The 21,455-nt window shown below is 41.6% G+C and overlaps 1 protein-coding gene across 2 annotated transcripts in view; it reads left to right on the forward strand.

Annotated features, from left to right (window-relative positions):
• The window catches only part of BRSK2 (BR serine/threonine kinase 2), a 310,775-nt gene that overhangs the window by 134,340 nt on the left and 154,980 nt on the right, over positions 1–21,455 (forward strand). For both annotated transcript variants that reach the window (XM_084263965.1, XM_084263966.1), the window contains exon 2: positions 18,466–18,560. In XM_084263965.1, the coding sequence (XP_084120091.1) occupies positions 18,466–18,560 (95 nt within the window). The remainder of the gene's footprint in view (positions 1–18,465; positions 18,561–21,455) is intronic.

Genomic DNA, 21,455 nt, shown 5'->3' on the forward strand with positions numbered 1-21,455 from the left:
TTGCATCTAATATGCACAGAAGTGCAGATATAAATGTTTGATGTTCTGAGTAGTGCTGTTCGTTAAGGCATAGCATTGTATACTAGTAATTACAGACGTTAATTATAGAGGAGAACTGGATTATGTCTTTGGGTGCCCTCATTAGGAGGGGACAGTGTATAAGTGGTCCTAGGAGGCTTTGTTAATTGGAGAAAACTTGTTTCATAGCATCTTCCTTGCCTTTTTCACCAGGAGGTAGTAATTTACTACTGTTTATACAAACACCAAATGAAACACTGCTGCTGTAGGTCAGCATTGCTGCTTGGCCAGAGAAGTGAGTGCGACTCAGCTTCATTGATTCATTTCCATCCTTTCCCCATCTTTATCCCGTTTGGCCCTGCTTCACTTCTGCCTGCCTGAGTTTGCTTCAGGTAGTTTCTATGGAGGTGTGTGTGCATTGTATGATGCTTCATCAAAGACTTTCTTGCAAGAACTAATATTCACAGAGAGCTGCTTCTTTTGAAGTATTGAGTATGCTATATGGCTCCTATTGACCTCTTCCTGTGTTTCTTTAGGAATCCAACCATATACATGTTCATAGGCACCTGCAATTCTGGACAGATAAGTTACGTGCAGGCCTCTTGCAACCAAGAGGCCTTTGAACTTCAGGAAGCTCAAATAACTCTTCTGTATCTTTAAAAAGGAAAGTAACCACAGGCTCTCTGGAACTCTCTAAGTTGCTTGTGCATGCAGCTAATTATTTTGAGATTGAAACAGCACCCTCGAAGCATGTCCATGAAATACATAATTAAAGTATCTTGTGTTCGATCATACCGTTGGACAGCTAATTGAAAATCACATTGTGTCTACATAATGAGACAAATAATATATGCATTTGTGCACTGATGAAATGACTCGTCCCATAGTCTTTTCCCCTTTAATTGCTACGATGGCAACTGGCAGAAGCGGACCACGTGCTGGGCTGTCCTTGATCAGCAAATCTAACAGACGCAGAGTTACTGGTAGGGACTCCCCTGAGTTCAAATGAAAGAGGCTCTGAAGGATGGGACTGCTGCTTCCAACGATTTCTGTACAGATGTGTAAGTCAGGCAGAACATGTTGGGTTTCCTGCTGTCTAGGAAGTCAGTGGCTAGCACATCACATGCCTAGTCTTCATAAACGAACAGAGTATATGTATTTAAGGTGGGGAATGGCTTGAATTGTTTTGGCGTGCATTTGCCCATAGGTTCATGACATTAAGGACCCTCTATGATGCCCAGTTGGCTCTGCTACAGCAGAGAGTCCCAGCAGCTGATATTTCAGCTAGTTAAAGTCTGGGGCTTGCCAAGCTCTGAATAGCATCCGGAAGCCCTGCAAACAGTGCGTTGTCCTCAGTCAGTCTCTTGAGGATCTGGTGACTCAAGAAGTATTAATGGTGGGGAGTACATTGCTTTTAGCCACACTGCTTGTGTGTTTTTTACTCCTTCAGTATTTAACTTGCTCCCCATGGTAGGGGAAGTGTTGTGCTATGATTTATCATCATGCCATGAACATGTTTCTTAAAATGTGAGGACACAGGAAGGATTCCTTTGCCTTCCTTTCTACCACATGTTGTACATTTGTGGAGGATAAGCATAATCTGATCAGTGATGTATCTTTCATGTTCCAGTTTATACACACACAGACACATAGAGAGAGAGAAGACTTCTTGTATTATGCTGTACAGTTATTTGGAGGAACTAAGGTTACTAGAAAAGAAAATAGTTTTAAGGATAAACATCTTTAAGGAGAATTCCAGTCTAGTCTTTCTCCTTGAAATGCATCGATGCAATAGCCATAGAAATCAGGACTCTGGGATGTCATGTCTTCCTCACGGGACTCGGAGCTGGATCAAGGCTTAACTACAGTGGAAGTTATGGTATTATTTTTATGATTATAACTTGCATGATCTCACTCTCATCACAGCAAGAACAGCTTTCCAGTTTACTGGGTCATTCATTTGACCATAGAATTGCCTGGAAAGAGCTAGTTATTTCAGGTTAGCATTTACACGAATGTATGTTCATGTATATGTTCTTTACATGATTTTTTTTTTTTTCCTCAGTCTACAGTCATATAACTAAGCATAACTTTCTTATGTAGCTCTTGTACATTCTGACATATAAAAAAAATGTCATAGTGCATTAGTGCTAGGGAGACAAAAGACAAGGAAGGAAGTCTGCTGAGGCTGCTTTTTACATTTAAAATCATGCAACATATCCAAGGGTTTAGGATTTGTTTTCTCAGGAGGTTTCTATGACCTGAGTTCCCTGCTGTTTACCTTTGGCAGCCACAGTCTTCTAATTACAATGCTACAGTTTTGGGAAAGGTGATAGTCGCTTCAACTGGCTTGAAATCTTGCGCTGCAAAATTATATTCTACTGCTGCTAGCGCTTGACAAAGATCTGGCTTCCAAACAAAGGCAAAGAGGAAAGAATGAAGCAGCAGACCCTGCAAGAGATAGAATATTGTCTGTGTGATTAAAGCTCTTTTATTAGGCTGTGGTCTGTAATAGGAAAGAAAAAAGCATGATCTCCACTGATCTGCATTTTAAATAATGTTGAGGATTAGCAGAGGGGCAACAGATGCACCTATTGAGCTGTAAGGGAAGGGATTCAAAGCTATATCGTGCAGATGGGAGATTATTGCACTGTACCTCCCCGCATGTGCCAGTCGGTACTCCTGCCTCTCTGCAGAGCGGCACTTATCATCTCCGTCAGCCCTCCTCGTCCCAGAGCACGCACAGCACAATAAACCTGCCTTCGCCCTGCTGCCCAGTTGAGCAGACACTCAGCCGAGCCAAACAAGCAGAAACTGAGCTGTGGCAGCCATTCTGCTGCTGCCGGTAGGATCATGATATGGGCGCTGGGTGATTATCACATCCCTCCCTAACGCAGTCTTTCAACCAGCTTAACCCTTTCGATTTGAACAGCTTGGTCTAACGATGCTGCCTGTCATTTTGCTACAGACCTGTCCTTTTCCTAGAGCAGAGTGAGTAAAATGATAGGAGAGAGGAGGGAGATTTTTCTTCATGTTTTTCTTCTGTTCTTCTGTCATTGCTTCCAGAAATCAGTCTCCTTTCTCCTATCTGAAGTAACATTGCAATTTTGTTATTGTTGTTGTATCATCCATTTAATGAAATTTGAAAGCTCTCTTACCAAATTTCTGCATTTGTATATAACGTTGGAAGCACCCTACTTTTGCTCTCAGATTTTCTGCTCTAAGTCAGGAACAGATTTAGTGGCACAAATGGAATTATTCTCCTCTTATAGAGATGTAGCAAGGAGTGGGTGTGAGGTTCTTTTGAAATTTAGTAAAGATGATGATCTGTTAGAGCATTATTTATTCTCTAGGATATAGTTTGTAGTTGAAAATACATTAATAGTGGTTTTCTTGCTTTTACCTGCTCCCACCAACTTAAAACATGATTGTGACATGGGTTTGGTTTCCAACTCTTCCACTGTGTATTTGTGTGACCTTCAGCAAATACCCATTTTCTTCATGGCAAAAGTCTTTATCTTCAAACAGAAATAGTATAGAATTAGGTGTCCCCTTTGACTGCCTTCTCTGTATGGATCATAACCATCTACCCCTACACCTGTTTTGTGTATTTGTGATGTTTATCATCATAGCAGAGTCCCAGTCTGGGGTTGAGTCTTTCAACATAAAACCCAATAATAATTCCATAGGGCTCTTATTCACATAATTAATTCTCTGTTCTGTTATTTATTTTCTCTTTTAAATTTTTGCCATAGTCTTGAAATATGTTTGCAAGGCTTGGGAAAGACTGCAGAAAATAATTTTCTGTGGCATCCTATTTTACTGTGTTAAATGTGCCATTGTGTTTAAAAGTTGAGATTTCCCAATAGAAGCTTGGGTATTGCCTCATCCTTTTTTTTGCTCATGTAGGAAGAAGAGATAGTTCAGATTCATATATATATATATATAAATATGATTATTTATTTGCTTCTTGGTTAGCATCGATTCTGCCTGGTTTATTGGTTCTACCTGGTTTACCCACCTCAGTAGCTCCATTGTGTTGTTGGTAGTTGTCTGACTTTGTCTTCAAGATTAAGCTCTGCTTAAACCTGGAACTCACCTCAGTTACTGACATCCCATAGTTACTGACATACCTTCCCATCTTGAACATTCAACAGCAGATTAGGAAATGTGAACCTCAAACCATAAACGAAGACTCTAGATGCCATTTCATTATGAGCAGAAGTGGTGAGGGTGCTGCTGGGGAGGTAGGGTTTGGCTGCAGCAGTGCACTATTGTTTGCACTTCTGTTAAGTTCTGACATGGGGCTGATCTCCCACCTGTGAAAAAAATTATTATCTGAAAAGCGGGATTGATGAATTTATCATTTGTATTTAAATCCAGGCAATTTAAATCATGGGGATTTATTATCATTTAAATCAGCAAGGGCAAAAACTTGATTTCATTTATGATTCCATGCTTATTTGTCATTTGTATATTTTAGCTTTTTTTTTCCTAAAGAAAGGCTAATTTTCAAGTTGGTGACTATCCAAGTATGTTGATTTGCAGAAAAAGTTTAGTTTACATCAAATTTAGTATTTTTTTCTGTGGTTAAGAAGACATTCTTTGCCACTGGCCATTTATTGAAGTCATAATGCAGTTAATGTGCATTTACTACCATCCTTTGTTTTAAAGTTTTGTGCTGTATTTTAGATTGATGGTGTACATTTTCTACTCACTGTACATGGACATATATTCTTTATCATTATTTTGCATCAACTTCTGTTTGGTTTGGAAATTGAAGTGAAATTAAATTGATTTAAAAATTTAAAATAATTTATTCTTGAGGTTGATGGTTTAATTTAAAAATAAAGGAAAAAGATATTAAACCAGTTTGGTTTGGACAGTTACAACAGCATGGGAGGTACCTCTAGGCAGACACTATACAGAGCTCTCTCTGCTGACTTCCCAGTGCACCTCACTGCTCACCTCTGATGTTTCTGGGCTCTGGAAAACACTGTGGTGCACTGTGATCTGCAGCAAGTGGGGATCACCAGTTGGAAGTAGAATAAGACCAACCCAGCTTTAATGCCAGGTCTTTGGAGGAAGACATCTTCTTCAATTGCATGTATTGCTACTCTTCTTCCTTTTAGCAATTGGGGGGGGGAAGAAAAAGTGTTGATTAGGAGTGTTTGAGGTCCTGCAGTGGTTCTTACCAGCTGTGTGGGAAGAAGTAGAAAGGAATCTGTATGGCTGTGTGTCTTTTGAGGACATGTAAGCTGAAAGAATTAGGAGGAAGGCTGGGGTGAGGAAGAAGTCATTTCACACGTCCAGCTAATAAATGTGGCAGTGGCCCACTCGTGATGTTGCCTCTAGTCAGAGCAGAAGCATGTGAAGTTACCCTTAAGCCAGTAAGGTCTTTGCTTACAGGAGGATTCACGCAAATGGCATGGCTGTCCAGAAACAAACAGCTCATTCACATCTATCTCTCTCACTCCCTCTTCAATGAACAGCTTCTGGTTGAGTTTGCTTTGTGTTGCTTTGTACTAGCTAGAAAACTTCAGGGGAAAGTTTTTTTTTTTCTATTAGAAAGATAAAACATGAAGAATTACTTAAGAGTAATTTAGATAACATGCTTTAAAACTGCTGCAAATAAGCATTGTTGCTCCCTTAAACAACCTTAAAACACTATGCAAGTGTTCTTTGTTTAGTAATACCTGTAGAGACTGAATGGAAGGAAACCACTAAATTAACCAAATTCAATACATTGTATTTTTGAGACCAAAACCAGGAGGAATGGCTGATAACCAGATGGTTGTGCTGCCATCCAGAGGTCCTTTTAGACATGTTGGAGGCCTTGGCAGGCAGGAACATCAGAGTTCAGCAAGAGGGAAGTGTCAATTCCTGCACTTCGGGAGCAGTAACCCCAGGCACCACTACATGCAGGAGACCAATCAGCTGGAAGGCAGATCTGCAGAGAAGGACCTTGGGCTCCTGTTGGACAGCAAACTGACCATAACCAGCCATTCACACTTATAGCAAAGGTGGCCAAACAGTATCCTGGGCTGCAGGATCAACTAGATTGAAGGAAGTGATCCTTCCCCTCTGCTCAGCACTGATGAGGCCACAGCTGGAGAACTGCATCCAGTTCTGGTCTTCCCAGTACAAGAAACGTAAGAACTTACTGGAATCAATCCATGATAGGGCTACAAGGATTAAGGGGCTGAAGCATCTTTTGTAAGGGGAGAAGTGTGACTGTTCAGTCTGGTGTAAAAGCGCAAGGGTTTCTCATCAATAAATAAAATACCTGATGGGAGAGAATGAAGAGGGAGCTGGCTCTTCTCAGTAGTGCCCACTGACAGGACAAGAAATGGTGGGCACAAATTAAAACCAATTCAGTCTGAACACAAGCAAACACTTTTTTACATGGAGAGTGGTCAAAAAACGGAACAGGTATCCAGAAAGGTTGTGGAGTCTCCATTTGTGGAGATACTCAAAACCAAACTGGATACAACCTCAGGCAGCCTGCACTATCTGTCTCTGATTGAGCAGGGGCTTGGTCTAGATGATCTCCAGAGGTCCCTCCCAGCCAGCATGATTCTGTGGCTCTAGCCAACAGGAGATTCTAGATTCTTTCTTGCTTTTCACCAGTGGATTCTGGACCACTAGCACAAATCAGGCAGCATGTTGAGAGAAGACTTGATTTATTTCTTTACCCGTGTTGCTAAATAACTGGCCATCTGCTGCCCTGATTGGCTTTATGCCATTTCCAATGCACTGTCACCAAAGCAGCCTGGATGTTCCTGCTCTAGTATTCACACACTTGGTTGTCTCTGTGTTTTCAGAAGGCACCTTCTCCTCCCAGTAGAGCATTAGGTGCAGTACATGGCACCATTCACATATAGCTGCAGATGTAGGTATGAGTACACCACAGAGAAGAGAGGCAAAGATTTTCAAAAGGACCTTTATTTTAGCCTTCTTCATGTAGTTGTTAGTGGGATTTACAGTCAATGGTGTGGTCAGAGGGATTCTCCTTCATATATGACAATTTCTAATCACGCAAGGCCACAGATTTGCCTTAATTCCCTTTAATCTGACCAGAGGGGAACATCTTTGCTCTTTCTCAGTTCTGGTTTTCTCAAATGCAGTTATAAGCTTCTGCGTAGACAACCTTATCTGAGAAGTAAGCTTCTCTTTCTGTGTTTCTCTGACTCCTGGAGCTTGCTGGGGCTTCTATCCCAGTGAAAGGAAAGAGATCTAGTGTTAAGGACTTTAGAAATCCTGTATCTAGAAGTAAAAATGGTCCTTCTGGAATCTTAGGGCATGTCCTTTTCCAACTGAAAGCTGTGGGGCTAAATCTGCTACACACTCTACTGTGTAAGATTCACAGTAAACCCGTGCTTTCAGGGAGTCAGATTTCTAATGCATGTAGCAGATCTGCTTGTGCAGGAGGACCTCATTGACCTGGGCTGGATCTCAGGAAGCAGATCCTGTCCTTATGGCAGGGCTGTTGCACCATTTTATGATATTGCATAGGTCACATGACCTCACAGTGTTTCCCATACTGGTTTTGTTTGTCCAACTGACCAAACCATGCTTATTGGTTTGCAGATTGAGTTACCAGAATTGGCCTTTCCATCTCTGAAGACTGAGGTATTTCTTTTTGTCCTTTGCTAGAGTTCCTGATTCAGCAAGGATAGAAAAGGACTTTTAAAAGAGAGAGGTTTTTTGAATTATTCCCCTCATAAGATTTGGACTGCAACCTCTAACCTTTAGTGTCTTAAGCATAGAGGGTCACAGGCAGATAATGTTTCTGTGGGGTACCTGTCCTGCCCGATAAATGCTGCTCAGCTGCTGATGAGTCTTATGTTCAAGAGAGATCTTTACATTCACCACCCTATGGCACTTGGCCATTGTCTTAATGTGCAAGTGGCCTGACCCCGCAGTATGACTAAAGAATATCACAGCAGTTTCTAGTCACTTAGGAGCTCATAATAACAAAACCAAAGAACATAAGTGTGTGTAATGTTCATAAAGACAATACAGTATTTTCTTGTGCTCTTTAGAGGCAGTATCCCTTAAGGCCAGTGGCTTTGCAGAGAGTGATATGTGATTTGTCTAATGCCGTTATTGCTGGGTAGCACTGTATTATCTTAGCATGTTTATCCCCTGTGTATGTCGGGACATTGAATGGGCACAGCAATCTCAATTATTTCTGAGCTGCCTCCTCTTCTGAGCGTGAGTGGCTCTGAGTCAACACTGAGCTCCTCTGTGGCTGTTGTTTGTAGACTGCGCTGTGTTGTGTCACCTCCTTGGAGAGGCTGGGAGGGCTGCGGCTTTTCTCAGTCAGGGGGAATTGGGAATAATTCCAAGGAAGCCAATGGGATCATACTAGTGTATATGCAAGGAAAACCAGGCCCTCATGTGGGAGTGTAATTCTTGAGGGATGTGTTATTTTTAACTTTGGCACAGACTTTGTAGCTTGTAGGGAGAAGGTGCTTATTGGTCTCTTGCTTATGTCTATATACCTGACCAGGCTTAAAACTTGTCCTCCTTCTTAAGGTGAGTTTTTTGATTGAACCTTCCTGAGTCTTCTGACACCTCATGAGAACTGTGTGGATCCAAGAAATGCAATTATTAATAGACTATAAAGCAATCAGAGGAAGAACCCTGAGGATGGGATTCTCTGTTGACATATAGAAAACTCATCCACTCTTTACCCTTCTTTACTGTGGCTCTAGCCTTGAACTAGTTAGTGTTTATGGGGAGCCTAGTTTAAGGATTTTATGCTGATACTAAGAAGTTACCACTGAGTAAAGGCAGAACATTTTCTGCTTTAGATCCAAGAATAACAATGCCTGCAGATCTGTTTTGCCTTAGTGATCATTACACGTACAGGGAGCTGTAGACTTCGGTAGCTGTTGAGAACAGCTGGTTCCAGCATAGCTATAAGGTCTACAGCCAGATTGTTCAGCGCTTCCATCTCATTCTCTACAGCAACACCCATTAGAAGAAGCAAGGTTTGGATAACCGTAAGCTGCTGATGAAGAAAACTGGTCTGCAAATTTCTGAAACAGATGAGACTTTGCTTTGACTTCAGCAGGGTTTAGGTCAGACCCATGAGGTTGTTCCTTGTCCTCCCCAGTGAACTCTTCTAGAAGAGGAAAAACCCACAGTGGGATCTTGCAGCACCCCAGGCAGGGGTGGTTGCGTGGAAAACCTGAAACCAGAAGCATGACACAAAGATGTGTTTTGACAGCATGGTTTTCATGCCACTGTACTTTTATAATCACTGATTCTTGCCTGAGTTTGAAATTGAACTCTTATTTCAGGACATACTTAGCCTTAGCCACTCCGGTATGAATTTCCAAATGATGAAGCTGGGTATCAGAAGGTGGGTTGTGGTGTACATGTTTATATTTATCCAACCACCTTTCTTTTGAAAGGAAATTAAATTCACTTTATTTTCTTTCTCTCTTGCAGAGGCACAGCACCACGCTCTCTAGGTATTACATTGTTTCTTATAAACCTTACCTTAAATTAATGAGGTGCCTGTGCCTTTTTTATAACTGTGTATTGAATATGACCCCCTGCTTTCCTCTCTATGTAAGGAACACTGTGAACCAGCTGTAGAGGAGTTTGTACTACATGAGCAAGCAGCTCCTGCTCTTCCCGATGTAGAAGTCGATAAATGCTTTCAGCTCCATGCTGTGACCTGAGCCATTATTCTCATGTTAAAGGAAATACTTTTGAAAATTGTTTTTTTTATATGCCTGTTAGTGTTCATTAAAATGATAATAGTCTAATTTCTCTGACTTTTTAATTCTTTTGCTGTGACTTTTTTAAAGCCAGAAATCAGTTTTCAAATGGTCTTTCTTCCCACTGTCCTAAGACAGAGGCTGGGAGTTTCTCATATTTAGTATAATTAAGAAAAATTGGTATTTCCTATATTTATTACAGAGAAACATATTGCCAAGTGGGAAAATTAGTCTGTATGCTCGTGCCATGACATCCTTGCACTGATTGTTTTATGCACTCAATCCACTGTGGAGGATAGGAAGCACTTTAAACTTCTGCTCAAATTGAGACTACACAGACCCGAGTGCAGGGCTGTAGAAGTCAGGTGAAATACCAGGATCATAGTGCAATTACTTCTTTCTATTTCATCCTGTGGACCTGTGTTCTGCAGGCCTGTAAGTCTGCTGGTATGAGTCCCCAGACTTTCCCCCAACTTCCTGCCCCTATAATGGGCTCAGGGCTGCCCCCTCTCTGCATCCCCCTCTCCTGTTCCCTTGTCCAGCATGGTGCCAAGACAGTACAATTGGGCTCTGCTCAGGAGTCACTCTCATGCTGACTGACCAGCCAAGGTATCTTCTCTTATCCAGACTGAACGACTGAAGGCTAATCTGTATCCTTACCTTTCCTGTACTCAGGTGACTTTCAAATCTCTTTAGCTGTAGAACAATGTATGCAGTGGCTGTCCAACACATTTCTCCCCTGGCTGTGCATGAGCCATATCTGATAAAACAACGAGCTCTTCTGGACTTCATGGTAATTGGGATGTGCTGTGTGTGCTTGTGACTTGCTGTTTGGCACCTTGTTGATAGCACGGGTGCAAGGATGGTTAATCCAAATCACTTCTTGAGCCTGAAGTGCAGCATATCGGCAGTCAGTGAAAATCCTGTTAGGAATCTGTCAGTGAGTGATTAAGGGATGTCAGAGGGCAGTAAGCTGTATCAGCACTGAGCTGGGTAGATGAAGTATTCTGTGGTGAGCCTAATCTTGTGAAGAGCATGACCTTTGTCTTCTGTATAAAGGTTTTCCATAGTAACCCCACTTTTTAATTAAGTTCTTAATATACATATAACCTATCTGAAACAATCTTGGCTGATGGGAGGGTCAGAAGGGTGTGAGGATTTCCTGGTAGGTGGAGGGTGGAAAGGTGTGGTAAAGAAGGGGAGATGTAAGGAATGACTGTAGAAAATGGGATTAACATCAGCTAAAAGCACATGTGAAGAGCAGTTTATCTGCCGTTTCCCCTCCTCCTCTTTCACTGCTGTGTGCTGTCCCCTTCTTGTTAGTGCATCAGCCCTTCTCAATAGATCACTGGACCAAGTGGGGATGTTGTGGCTCATTACCCAGATGTTACCTAATTATAGTGACACATTTTCTAAAAGATGTATTAGGCAAGATAGAGCTCTGCTGGCTTCCTGCTATACCTGAAAATGGCCATCTTTGGTCATCTCCTGACAAAGGATTAATGAAGTCTGAAGGGGGACATGGATCTCAGCATTCCTCAAAAAGAGTTTTTGAAGGAGATGTACAGCTCTTGACAAATTAAAAAAAAAAAGCTTTTGACTTGGAGAGTTGTGAGCAAAAGCAGAGTTTTGCCAATACACATCCAGAGATGTAAAAAGGGGAAATTTTTTTTATGGTACATCCATGGAAAGGATTGTTACATTTTTATTTATCTTTTTCATTTGAAAAGAGTGAAACTACTCTTCTCTTTCCCTTTTCTTGCTGCCCAAACACTTTCAGACACACATGTTAGAGGCTGAAGTCTACACTTCAGTGAACTGAAGTCCTCCGGCAGCAACGCTTAGTCTCCCAATCGTTTCTATGTGGGAACAAAGGCTTGATCTGAAATAGGAGCTCAGCCCACTAGACATCACAAGCTGCTGATAGGTCCCAGAGGACTTCAAGAGTTTCCTAGAGATTGGTTGATGAAATAATGGCATCTTAGAAAAGCAGCATCCAGTGTGTGCGTCAGGGTTTGTGTCCTGGTTCCCTGGGGCGGCCTGTTTAGACACATGAGTTTGTATAGTAAGATGGGAAAGAGAGCATGTCAAAAGGACTCAACAGCCACATTCTTTGCTGTATTCAGGGGGCACAAAGGGTTTCTGAGAAGTATCGATTCATGAAATATTCTAAGAAAGAGACCAAGATAAAAATCAATAGAGGTGATGTTGGTTCTGTGTGTTTTGATCCTGCTGAGCTTGGAGGATGATCCGACTGTAATCTCTGAGGCATACAGTGTAAAACCTGCTCCTTGTGAGCTGCTGTGCGTGTGTGTGTGTGTGTGTGTGTGTACACACACGTCTGTGCCTCATGTTGTCTAGTATCAGGCATGTGGATCCAGTCACATCTGAGTTGATGCACTGTTCTCACCAATATCTAAGCTTAAGAGTGTGTCCCTTCAACTGGCTAAGCCAATGTATATTTGACAGTGCTCACAGCTCAGGAGAATAAATCTAGGCTATAGCAATTTAGTGTGCAGCATCCCTGTGCTCTGAGCTGAGGCACGTGAATCCCAGCACTGATGAACATCTCCTTACATGCTCCTGCTGAGCATTTGAACTCTGGCTTTAGTCCTACTGTAATTAGAGTTTATTCAATTTAGAAACAGTTATTGCATGAGCCCTCAGAACAGCCTTTTAGCACTGGAATCTCTCTGTAGAAGAGACCACGGTCAAATTATTTCATTACCAACGTGTGTAGCTCCGTCCTCATCCTTTTAGATTTCTACACAACCCTATACCTCCTTTCCCCATACGCAATTATAAATTGATACTGTATAATTTGCCTGTCACTTGATATAAGGCACTGTTTATTTTAAAGTCAGTAATTAGAGATAACAATTGCTATAGAAAAATAAACATCTGCTCAATGAGAAGACTGAGTAATTAAGGGCAATTATTGCTTTCTGTAAGTAGGATGCTCAGTAACAAAGTTCTCTGCAGTGCAGCTAAGAACGCAAGATGCATATTGTAGGACAACAGAAATCTATGCACTAGAAGAATTTGGAAATGAAACAGCAGCTATTAATAAGAAATTTTCTAGGCCTTTCTTTCCAGATTGTATTTAAGATGCAGTTTTCCTGGTTGTAATGTGTAAAACTGGAATAGGGTTTAGATCCCTTGCCAACACTCTTTGCAAAGAATAATCAGTTAATCCTCTATAGACCTTACAAGGTAACTAAGTTGGTTTTATTATCCTTATTTTACAGCTGTGGAAATTGTCTTGCTTTGGGCCAAATTTTAATCCATTTTGTAGATCTGAAGTGACTCACTGCAGTCAGCTGTTAGACGCTGTAACCGAGCTAGCTGATTTGACCCTAATTGAAACTACAGTGTTTGTGAAGATAACTGTTGAGAGTAAAGAGCAAGAATAATAACGTTTTAAGCATTGTCCTTTGCTCCACTCGAGTAGTATTAATGCTTTGATTTGCTTTAAAGGTTGATTTTTCTGAACTGGCATCCTTGAATGTTTGCAGATCTTCCAAATGCTAGTGCATGTGGTTTTCAGGAACAGGCATCCGTAAATACTTTTAAGATTTACAACAGCAACGTCCAATTTGTGGAGATAAATTATATTACTTGTATATAAAAATAATATATACAAAGCTTGTATGCAGCAACAGTGTACACATGCTAAGCTTTTTAAAAAACTGTGTACTTGGGTTTGTTCAGCCTAAGATTTTTGTTCCTACTTTAATCCAGATAGATAGTTTGTTACCAGTACTAGTCAGAGCCCTGAAGAAAACTACAACTGTTTGTGTCCTGCAGTGCCTACATTAACATTTGCAGAGTATTCATTGACTTGAATTAATTGGCAATTAGCTAACTCAAGTTAAAAGAGGAGTGATATTTCTCTCTAGACATTCTTCTAATTGCTCATCCAGCCAAAATGAGACTACGGGCCAGACCAGGGCTTTCCACTCAGATCTTTTTAAAGAAGTTTTTTGACAGTGTGCTCTGAAGTGAAATGAGGAGCAAGGAACATGAGATGTGCTGGTGATATTCTGGAATTGGAGGTTAGTTTCTACTACAGAAATCTTTCATTACTTACAAGTAGTGCACTGGGTTGGTTTTATTTCAAAAGAAATTTCTATTTGACATTGGAAAAGTCATGTGTATTAAATGTAGGAAATGTACCGAATTTTTCATTCAATCTCTTGGAGTAGTCCTTGGCCTCATGGTTAAAAAATCAGGATAATGAGTTACTTGTGTTTAACATTCCTGAAAGACTGTGGGAAAGTTATTCATTAAAAATGATTATACCATAAGCGCTGTATTTAAACAACATTGCTGTTTCGTTATTTATTAGTCTCTTTCTCTTGAGATGAGAATCTGTTTCAGATCAGTGTCTTTGGTAGACTCCTAGTTTCGATTGGAAAACAGTTCTCTCTTGTTCCCAGAACATTTCTTTCTCTAGTGAAGTGTTGTAATAACAGGATCATTAGTAAGGTGCTGCTTTTTGCACAATTATAAAGTGGATATGAAATGTCACCAGCTCCAAACATGAGTGTTTTATTCTGTCTCTGGTAGAGAAAATTACTACACAAAATGCAAGGTAAAAGTAAATCAGCCTTTCCTGAAATCCTGTCCTTGGTTGAAGTCATGGAGGTGAGTGCCAGTTACAATCCAGGCCACACAGGGGACTTTCTGTGATCAGGGATTCACAGTGAATATATTGTCACAGCTGGAGGGAAACTTGTTTCTCCATCCCCATAGTACATTCTTGGGTAAAATAAAAGATTCCTCTACTGCTTCAGGATGGACTGTCCACCTGATCTAAACCAGTCCCTTGCTCATTCACAGTGTCTCCTGTCCTTTTCAGAAAAGATCTGGGTATCCTTAAGCATCCTTGGAGTTGGGAGTTCACCAGCAACAAAATGCACAGGCATGGTTGTTAGCAGGTCAGCGCAGCATTAGGCTGTGTCGTGCCTGTATGTTTCCCTATACTCTTCCTCCTTGAATGGCACATTCCCCTTCTGTTATCCGGGGCTCCTCACGCTCATTAGCTTTCAGTTCAAGGCTCTTAATTATAAATGACAAGACAGCGTTAGCTTGCCCATCCCCTTGCTTTTCAGCACATTCATGTTTTCTTCTTCACTCCCCCACCTGAAATTATAGAGCTGGTTCCAGTGCAGTTGTGAGTCTGAGATCAAAAGCAGCCCAGTGTCTGCAGCTGATAGGATGTAACAGCCTATTTGAAAGACCTGGCGTGACAGTGCCCGAGAGCCCTCAGGAGCAACCTATGGATGGAAATCTGAGGTGTGCCCACAGGAGTGTGAGACACCTGTGTGGGTGGCTGGGGGAAACTTCATCTCACAGCATCTTAGATTTTCTGCTAGGACAGACCACAGTGAACTTTAACAATCATGAAGGTTACTTGCCTACATTTGAAGGGTTAATTAGTCATTAAACTTACAAGTTCAAACTCTGATGTTGCCTCACAGACTTGCTTTAAGCCAGCCAGTGCACAATAACCTCTTAGTGACAGTTTGGTTTCTTTTGAGGGCCCACATGGGTACCTGTGCTGGCCTGAATATACAGATAAGCTTTACAAGTAAGTACCCAGCTTACTGACACGCTTGTAGTGGAGGCTTACTATAGATTTGAGGTGCTCATTAACAGCTGGGTATACAGAAGAAAAACTGGATGGTCCACAGCCTCTTCCACCACCCTGTGAACATACATTGGATGCTTGTTTCTAAGTGTCATTTCTGTCACTTCCATTTCAATAACAACTCAGCAATTTATTCAGTTGCTTCTTATTCTTTCTAAGGGTCTGCCATTATGCTGATACATAATGCTTCTTGAATGGTTTATGTTCTCTGTGCCAGTAAAAGGGCTTCCTAAGCACCAGAAGCCTACAGGAGTTCAAATCTACGTGTAAGTCACCCTTGAGTAGATACACACTAGACTAGAATTACAGGACAGAAACAGAAGTCCTGAGTACCAGCCCTTACTAAGAGGGCTTTTTAGGCTGGTATGCAAATGTCAAAAGGAAGTGGCATGGGGAGGCGGGGAGGAGGCAAGGCAGAGTGACATGTTTTATTTTTACCCTGAAATTACATGCAGTGAATTTAGTACCATGAAAAGTGCTGTTTGGGGCTATCTTCAAGTTCTGTCTCCGCAAAACAGACAGTAGAGATGGGTTTCTTGCTTGCTTTTTAAAATGTGAACCAGGAAAAGAGGAAAAATGCATTACAGCTCACGTGTTTTCTCATTCTGTCCTCTGGTACCGCGGTGTAAATCAAGAACAACTTTTTGAGGTTGATGAAACTAATTCAATATAAAACCAGTATGATTCAGTATCAGTGTGATTTTTGCAAGTTATGCAATGTCTTCTAGCAGTTGTTTAACTTTTTAATCAGAGTAAATCTTATTGTTTTATTTTATGTGGTAGGTTAGTAGCCAGAAGGCCAGAGGACTCTGTGAAGATTGCCAGTATGGGATGGTAGTATCTCAGAAGTTCATGGTTAAAACACTTCATGATTCAAGGACAGGGTACTTCAGGGAGGACAAAGGAAAAACAGTTTACTGATCAGCCAAGTTCAGTAGGACAGATGACTTGATCTGGGAGCAACAACATGTGAAATCAAACCCTGAAGTACCAGAAGCCTTTGTATTTCCTTCAGGGTGAAGGACCAGTTACAGAGAGTAGCTGTTTGTCACCTTTATTGACCTCTTAAAATAATAGGTCTGCAGCATGTTACAGTACAGCGCTGTGCCACAGATTCTGGGAGTCTAGACACAAATGCCTAAGCTAGAAGTTCTGCCAAACTTTGAAAGTGTTACTCAGAGCGATGTAAAGAGTGATGTGATCATGCTGCAGGAGTGATGTAGAGCTGTGATTCGTGCTGGAAGCAGGAAGGAAGCAATCAGCACAGATTCAAACTGTGTACACTTTCAACAAAGTGGTGCCAAGTAGCCACTATCCAAACACAGGACAAAGCCAAAGAGAAGCAGCATAAGTAAGGCTGCAGCTGCTATGAACAATGAACAGAGAGCCAGTAGTGCCGTGGGTAATATTTTAAATTTATTGAATAGACAAAATTCAGACATAAGAGTGAGGATTGGTCAGACATCACAGCATCTTCCCCCAGCTGTGCTTCTCAGCCTTCAGGCAGAGGACAGGCTATTGCTATACAGAGTTTCAAACGAATTTGTCAGTGCACAGCATTCTTAATTTTTGTGACTTGTTTATGTCATGGCTGAATGTAAGGATGTCAGCATTTAACCAGATGAGACTGAGAAATTATGTGACTAGAAATATCCAGAACACTTGAGCATGCCATAAAAGAGATGTGACTGAAAGCAAATAGGCACTGTATTTCTCAACATAATATCCAGTGATTAATGGTTCCTAAATTTAGGATTAACTGTGTAGCAAAAAGATGGGCAAGTAGCTGTGGGAGATTGCTGGAGTCCCTGATGAAACTCCAGTTCACTTCACTGGAGACAGTTTGTAGTGAGGCAATAGGCTACATATTTATCCCTTCATAAGAAGTGTGAAGTCCTGTGCTCATTGCTTCTCCAGACTGCATAAGTTTTGCTCAATTTGCAGATAAAGCAATGTGTTTGTGGTTTGTGTTGGGGAATGGGACTGGGATCTTAACTGCAACCCTACCTAGGAGCGGCGAGCTGACCTAGGCTTGCGCTTGCTGTGAGGTGTCATTGTTCACAGGCGCTCTGCGAAGCCCAGCAGGTCTCAGTGACACCGGGGAGGTGCCCTTTCTTCTTACTCCTGTTACAGCTGAATTAAACTAAATGGCAATTTGGCATACTGTGTGCGGAGTGGGATGGGATCCAGCCTGTCAGGTGTTGTGCTGGATGGGTGTGTTTGACAAAAGGAAAAGCAAAGGCAAACAAAATCTCACTTGAATAGACCCACAACACACTATTTTTCCAGGTACAACTTTTCCTAATGATGTTAAGAGTTGAGAGCTCAGGGGATTATCTTAAACTCACCTGTGGGAGATATCTCAATATACTTTCAGGCAAATCAGCAGATTTCAGTCACAATTTTGTAGAAGATAATGCTTCATATGTGTTACTTACCTCTTTGTTTTAATTCCTGGAGTTTTGTTATATATTTTGGTGATAGCTCAGACCTTGTGATCCTGTCAGGGATATATGTGTCCTTTTGCCAATATAATCATTTAGCAGTACTCTTAAGTCATTTGAGGACAAAGATATAGTAAATAATAACAAATAAGAATTTAGAATTGTATCAGCGTATGTTGATGTTCCCCCATACCTAGAAAAATGTAGGGGCCAAGTCTACACTGCAGACATTTGACCATTTTGTTGATTTCTGAGTTTTCATTGATCTCAGATGTTAGCTAAGGTCTAGTGCAGTTAAAATTGGCAGATGTTTACTTCTTACTGGTAGTATGCACTTTGAGTGGTGAGAACTGGAATACAGTGCTTCAACAAAAACACAGCTTTCACGGCAGAAACTGAAGCAGTGTTAAGGGTGGTGGTGGCTTCACTGCCAAATGGTCACAACGTGGGCTGCAGGGTCTTCATTACTCACCTTAGCTGGCTGGAGGAGAGACTAGTGGAAATTTGTTTGCGTATAAGTTGCCAACTGCTGGGTGGCTGACTGACAGCAAAAATCTCAGTGGCGACTATCTTTAACCAATTCTTCCTTTCTATCTTGCTCTTTCTCCTGCAGGGCTTGTGAAGTTGGGGGTTCACTGTGTCACGTGTCAGAAGGTTGCGATAAAAATTGTCAACAGAGAGAAGCTCAGCGAGTCGGTGCTAATGAAGGTAATTTTCTAATGGGAGATTCAAAAAAAAAAAAAAGTTCTTGGCTCTGTGTCTTCTGTTCCATGCAAAATTAATATCTTTAATTACGTATAACAAACATCCCTGTCACTACTAGGATTTTGTGGTGCATAATAACAATAATTTAGTTATGGGGGAGGATAGGGCAGCTGAAATTAAATGGGACTATGCCTGTGCTTTGTGAACAAAATAAACGGTCAGCTGCAGAGTTGTTGCTTCTCTGCTGGGACAGATGTGTGTTGGGCATCGGACTTCCACTGCTGCAGCAGTGCGTAACAGCTGCAGTGCATTGCAGACTGAGGTATACAGATGTCAGTAGGAAGAGATGTAAGAGAGGCTGGCTGTTGCTTGAATACTCTTACTGCTTGCTCTGCCGCATGGGTTCATTATGATCTGATGTGCCAAGGTCCATGACTGCTTAAAGCTGTTGTAATTCTGTTAACAGTTCACAGAGCTGTGCCATTGGAGACCATCAAAGCGTCTGTCCCGATGGTCCCAGTGACTGTAGTGTTCAGAAGAGCTTAATTCGTTTTTTACCCAGCCTTGCTAGATCTGTCTCCTTACATGAGTGTCATTGATTGATCTTGAAGACCTAAAAATAAAATAAATATATGCGTAAAATTTTATTCATGTGATTTGGTGACTAGAAAGGCTAAATTCAGCTTGATAGAACACAACTGCACTGCAGTCAACAGCATTCCATCAAGCTGTCACCTGCAAGTGACACTAACAGGTCTGCATGCAACATAGAGCAATTCATTGAGGTAACATTTGTATAGGCACATGGAGCATATATTTTTACATGGCTGTTTCTTGTACGTGCGTCTGTGTCAGCTGTTTTCCAGCAAAAGTAAGTATAGGAACCTTACTAGGAGCAGGAAGAAAATGGAGATTAAAGGAGTATGTGGTCAGTGAATGTTATGCATACGATGTAAGTTTATTATTTTTTCAGAGAAGGATTCTTGAAGTTTATATTCAATTGTAATGTGTTCAGGCTTTGCTTTCTGGCATTTCATTCAGGTGTTTCCTCTGCTGCACTACTGTGGTTTCAAACAGTCTTCTAGTATAGACCACAAGTTTGAAAGTAACATAGGTAAGAAAACAACACTTTTAAAAGAGAGATTCAGCAGATAAATAGGACACAATGAAAGCAAACAAAGTGTGTAAATGGTAACATCTGAATGAGACTCTAAACACTCTGAATATTTTCCAGAGTAACATAGTAGGAATATTTTTTAAAAAACATGAGCGTTTTGTGTGCTGAGAGACACTGTCTGGTATCTGTATAAAACATGTTATTTACCTCATTGATTTTCAGAGTAGGAGGCAAATCACTTAGCATAGCAAAATGATCTCTCTGCTTTAGTTTTGTTGCATTATCTCGGTTGTAGTATGAAATCTGAGTTATTGAAATGGTGTGTTAGGCCCTTGTTTACACAGCCGCATGAAGCGTGCCATGTTTTCTGGAAGATTGTGCAGCATCTTTTTCAGGAGTAAACCACTCCTTGTATTGTGATTCTCATTTTCAGGCTATTCTTGATGAGGTTTTTCCCTTTCAGGGATTCGGTTCTCTGTGCTCAGGAGGCTGGAACCACAGATGGGATTTAAGTGGTTTGCCCAGTTCTGCATAAACTCAGTACCCAGATGCCTTTTCAGGAAAGCCCTGTGTCTGATGGTCACAGACAGGGTCTGAAACTTCTAAGTGAATTTGGAATTGACTGCACCATTAGCCAGCTTAATCCAGCCTGGCCGAAGGCGAAAAATGCTTGCAGCTTTCAGCAGTCCCAGTGTGACCATTGCCAAGCATCCAGCTGACAGCTTGCTGCATGGAGTCAGCAGCCGCAGGGACATAGCCAACAGTGAAGCCAAGTCATGGTGTGGTGGTGTGGTGGCATTCCTACTTTGCAAATCTTCCCACTAGCTCATCAGTTCCAGTGACTCTCTTTGCCAGTGGGCTGTGCAGAGCAGTCCCTGGAGCCAAATGATTCCAGACCACAGCTACTTTCTCAAGCCAGGCCCAGATTGATGGATTTTACTTTAATCCATCCTTGGACAGAAAAACTGTATCTGATAAATATGCACACCTGCTGCATGAAGCTGTAACACTGCAGTGCTGTGGCTATTTATCCTAGAGCATAAGGAAGAAGTCTGCTCACAGTCCCTTTAACATCTAAAATGACAGGCACAAGCATATACAGCAGGCTGCGTTCTCAGCCATCATTACTCTATTTTGACTTGCTGCTCATAGCCTTCATTTCTCCAGTGTTCTCACAGTGTGTTATTCTGTACGTTCAGGGAACTGTCCCTTCTTTCTGCAGCTGCTCTTCATCTAAGCTGTGCAGAATTGAGAGGCATTTGGTAAAGTGCTTTCTAATCATAACGCCGTAGTATCGATATTTCTGGAGAGAAGAATTTGGAATTGAAGCAGCTGGTCTCAATTAGCAGAACTGCTGCTATGGAGATGATACATGGGCAGGCACGATGCAGCGCAAGCTGCAGTAAATGTATCATCCAAGCACTTGCTGCCCTGTCGAAGGACAGAGCTGCTCAGTGCATGTGCAGAGCCTTTTGCTTTATCATGCCCATTAAACACCGTCAGGGGAGCAGTGTTCCTTTCCCAACTCCAACCTGGGCATGTTTGGGAGCCTGGTTTTGGGGCAAAGCTACAAATGTAATTTCACAGGTGAGAGCAGAAAGCCTGGTTCTGTTCTCAGTCCTGCTTTCACACAACTGGCAAAAACTTCAGCTAGGTTTCTTCAGCTGCACTGTGGTAACCTCGGTTGATGTGAAGACCTGTCTCCCATAGTACCTCCAGCTTGCTGTAGCACAAACTGACAGATTTCAGAAAGGAGTGCATTATAGGGAGCGTCTTGAGAT

Source organism: Gallinula chloropus (genome assembly GCF_964237585.1).
Source record: "Gallinula chloropus genome assembly, chromosome: 4".
NCBI lineage: Eukaryota > Metazoa > Chordata > Aves > Gruiformes > Rallidae > Gallinula > Gallinula chloropus.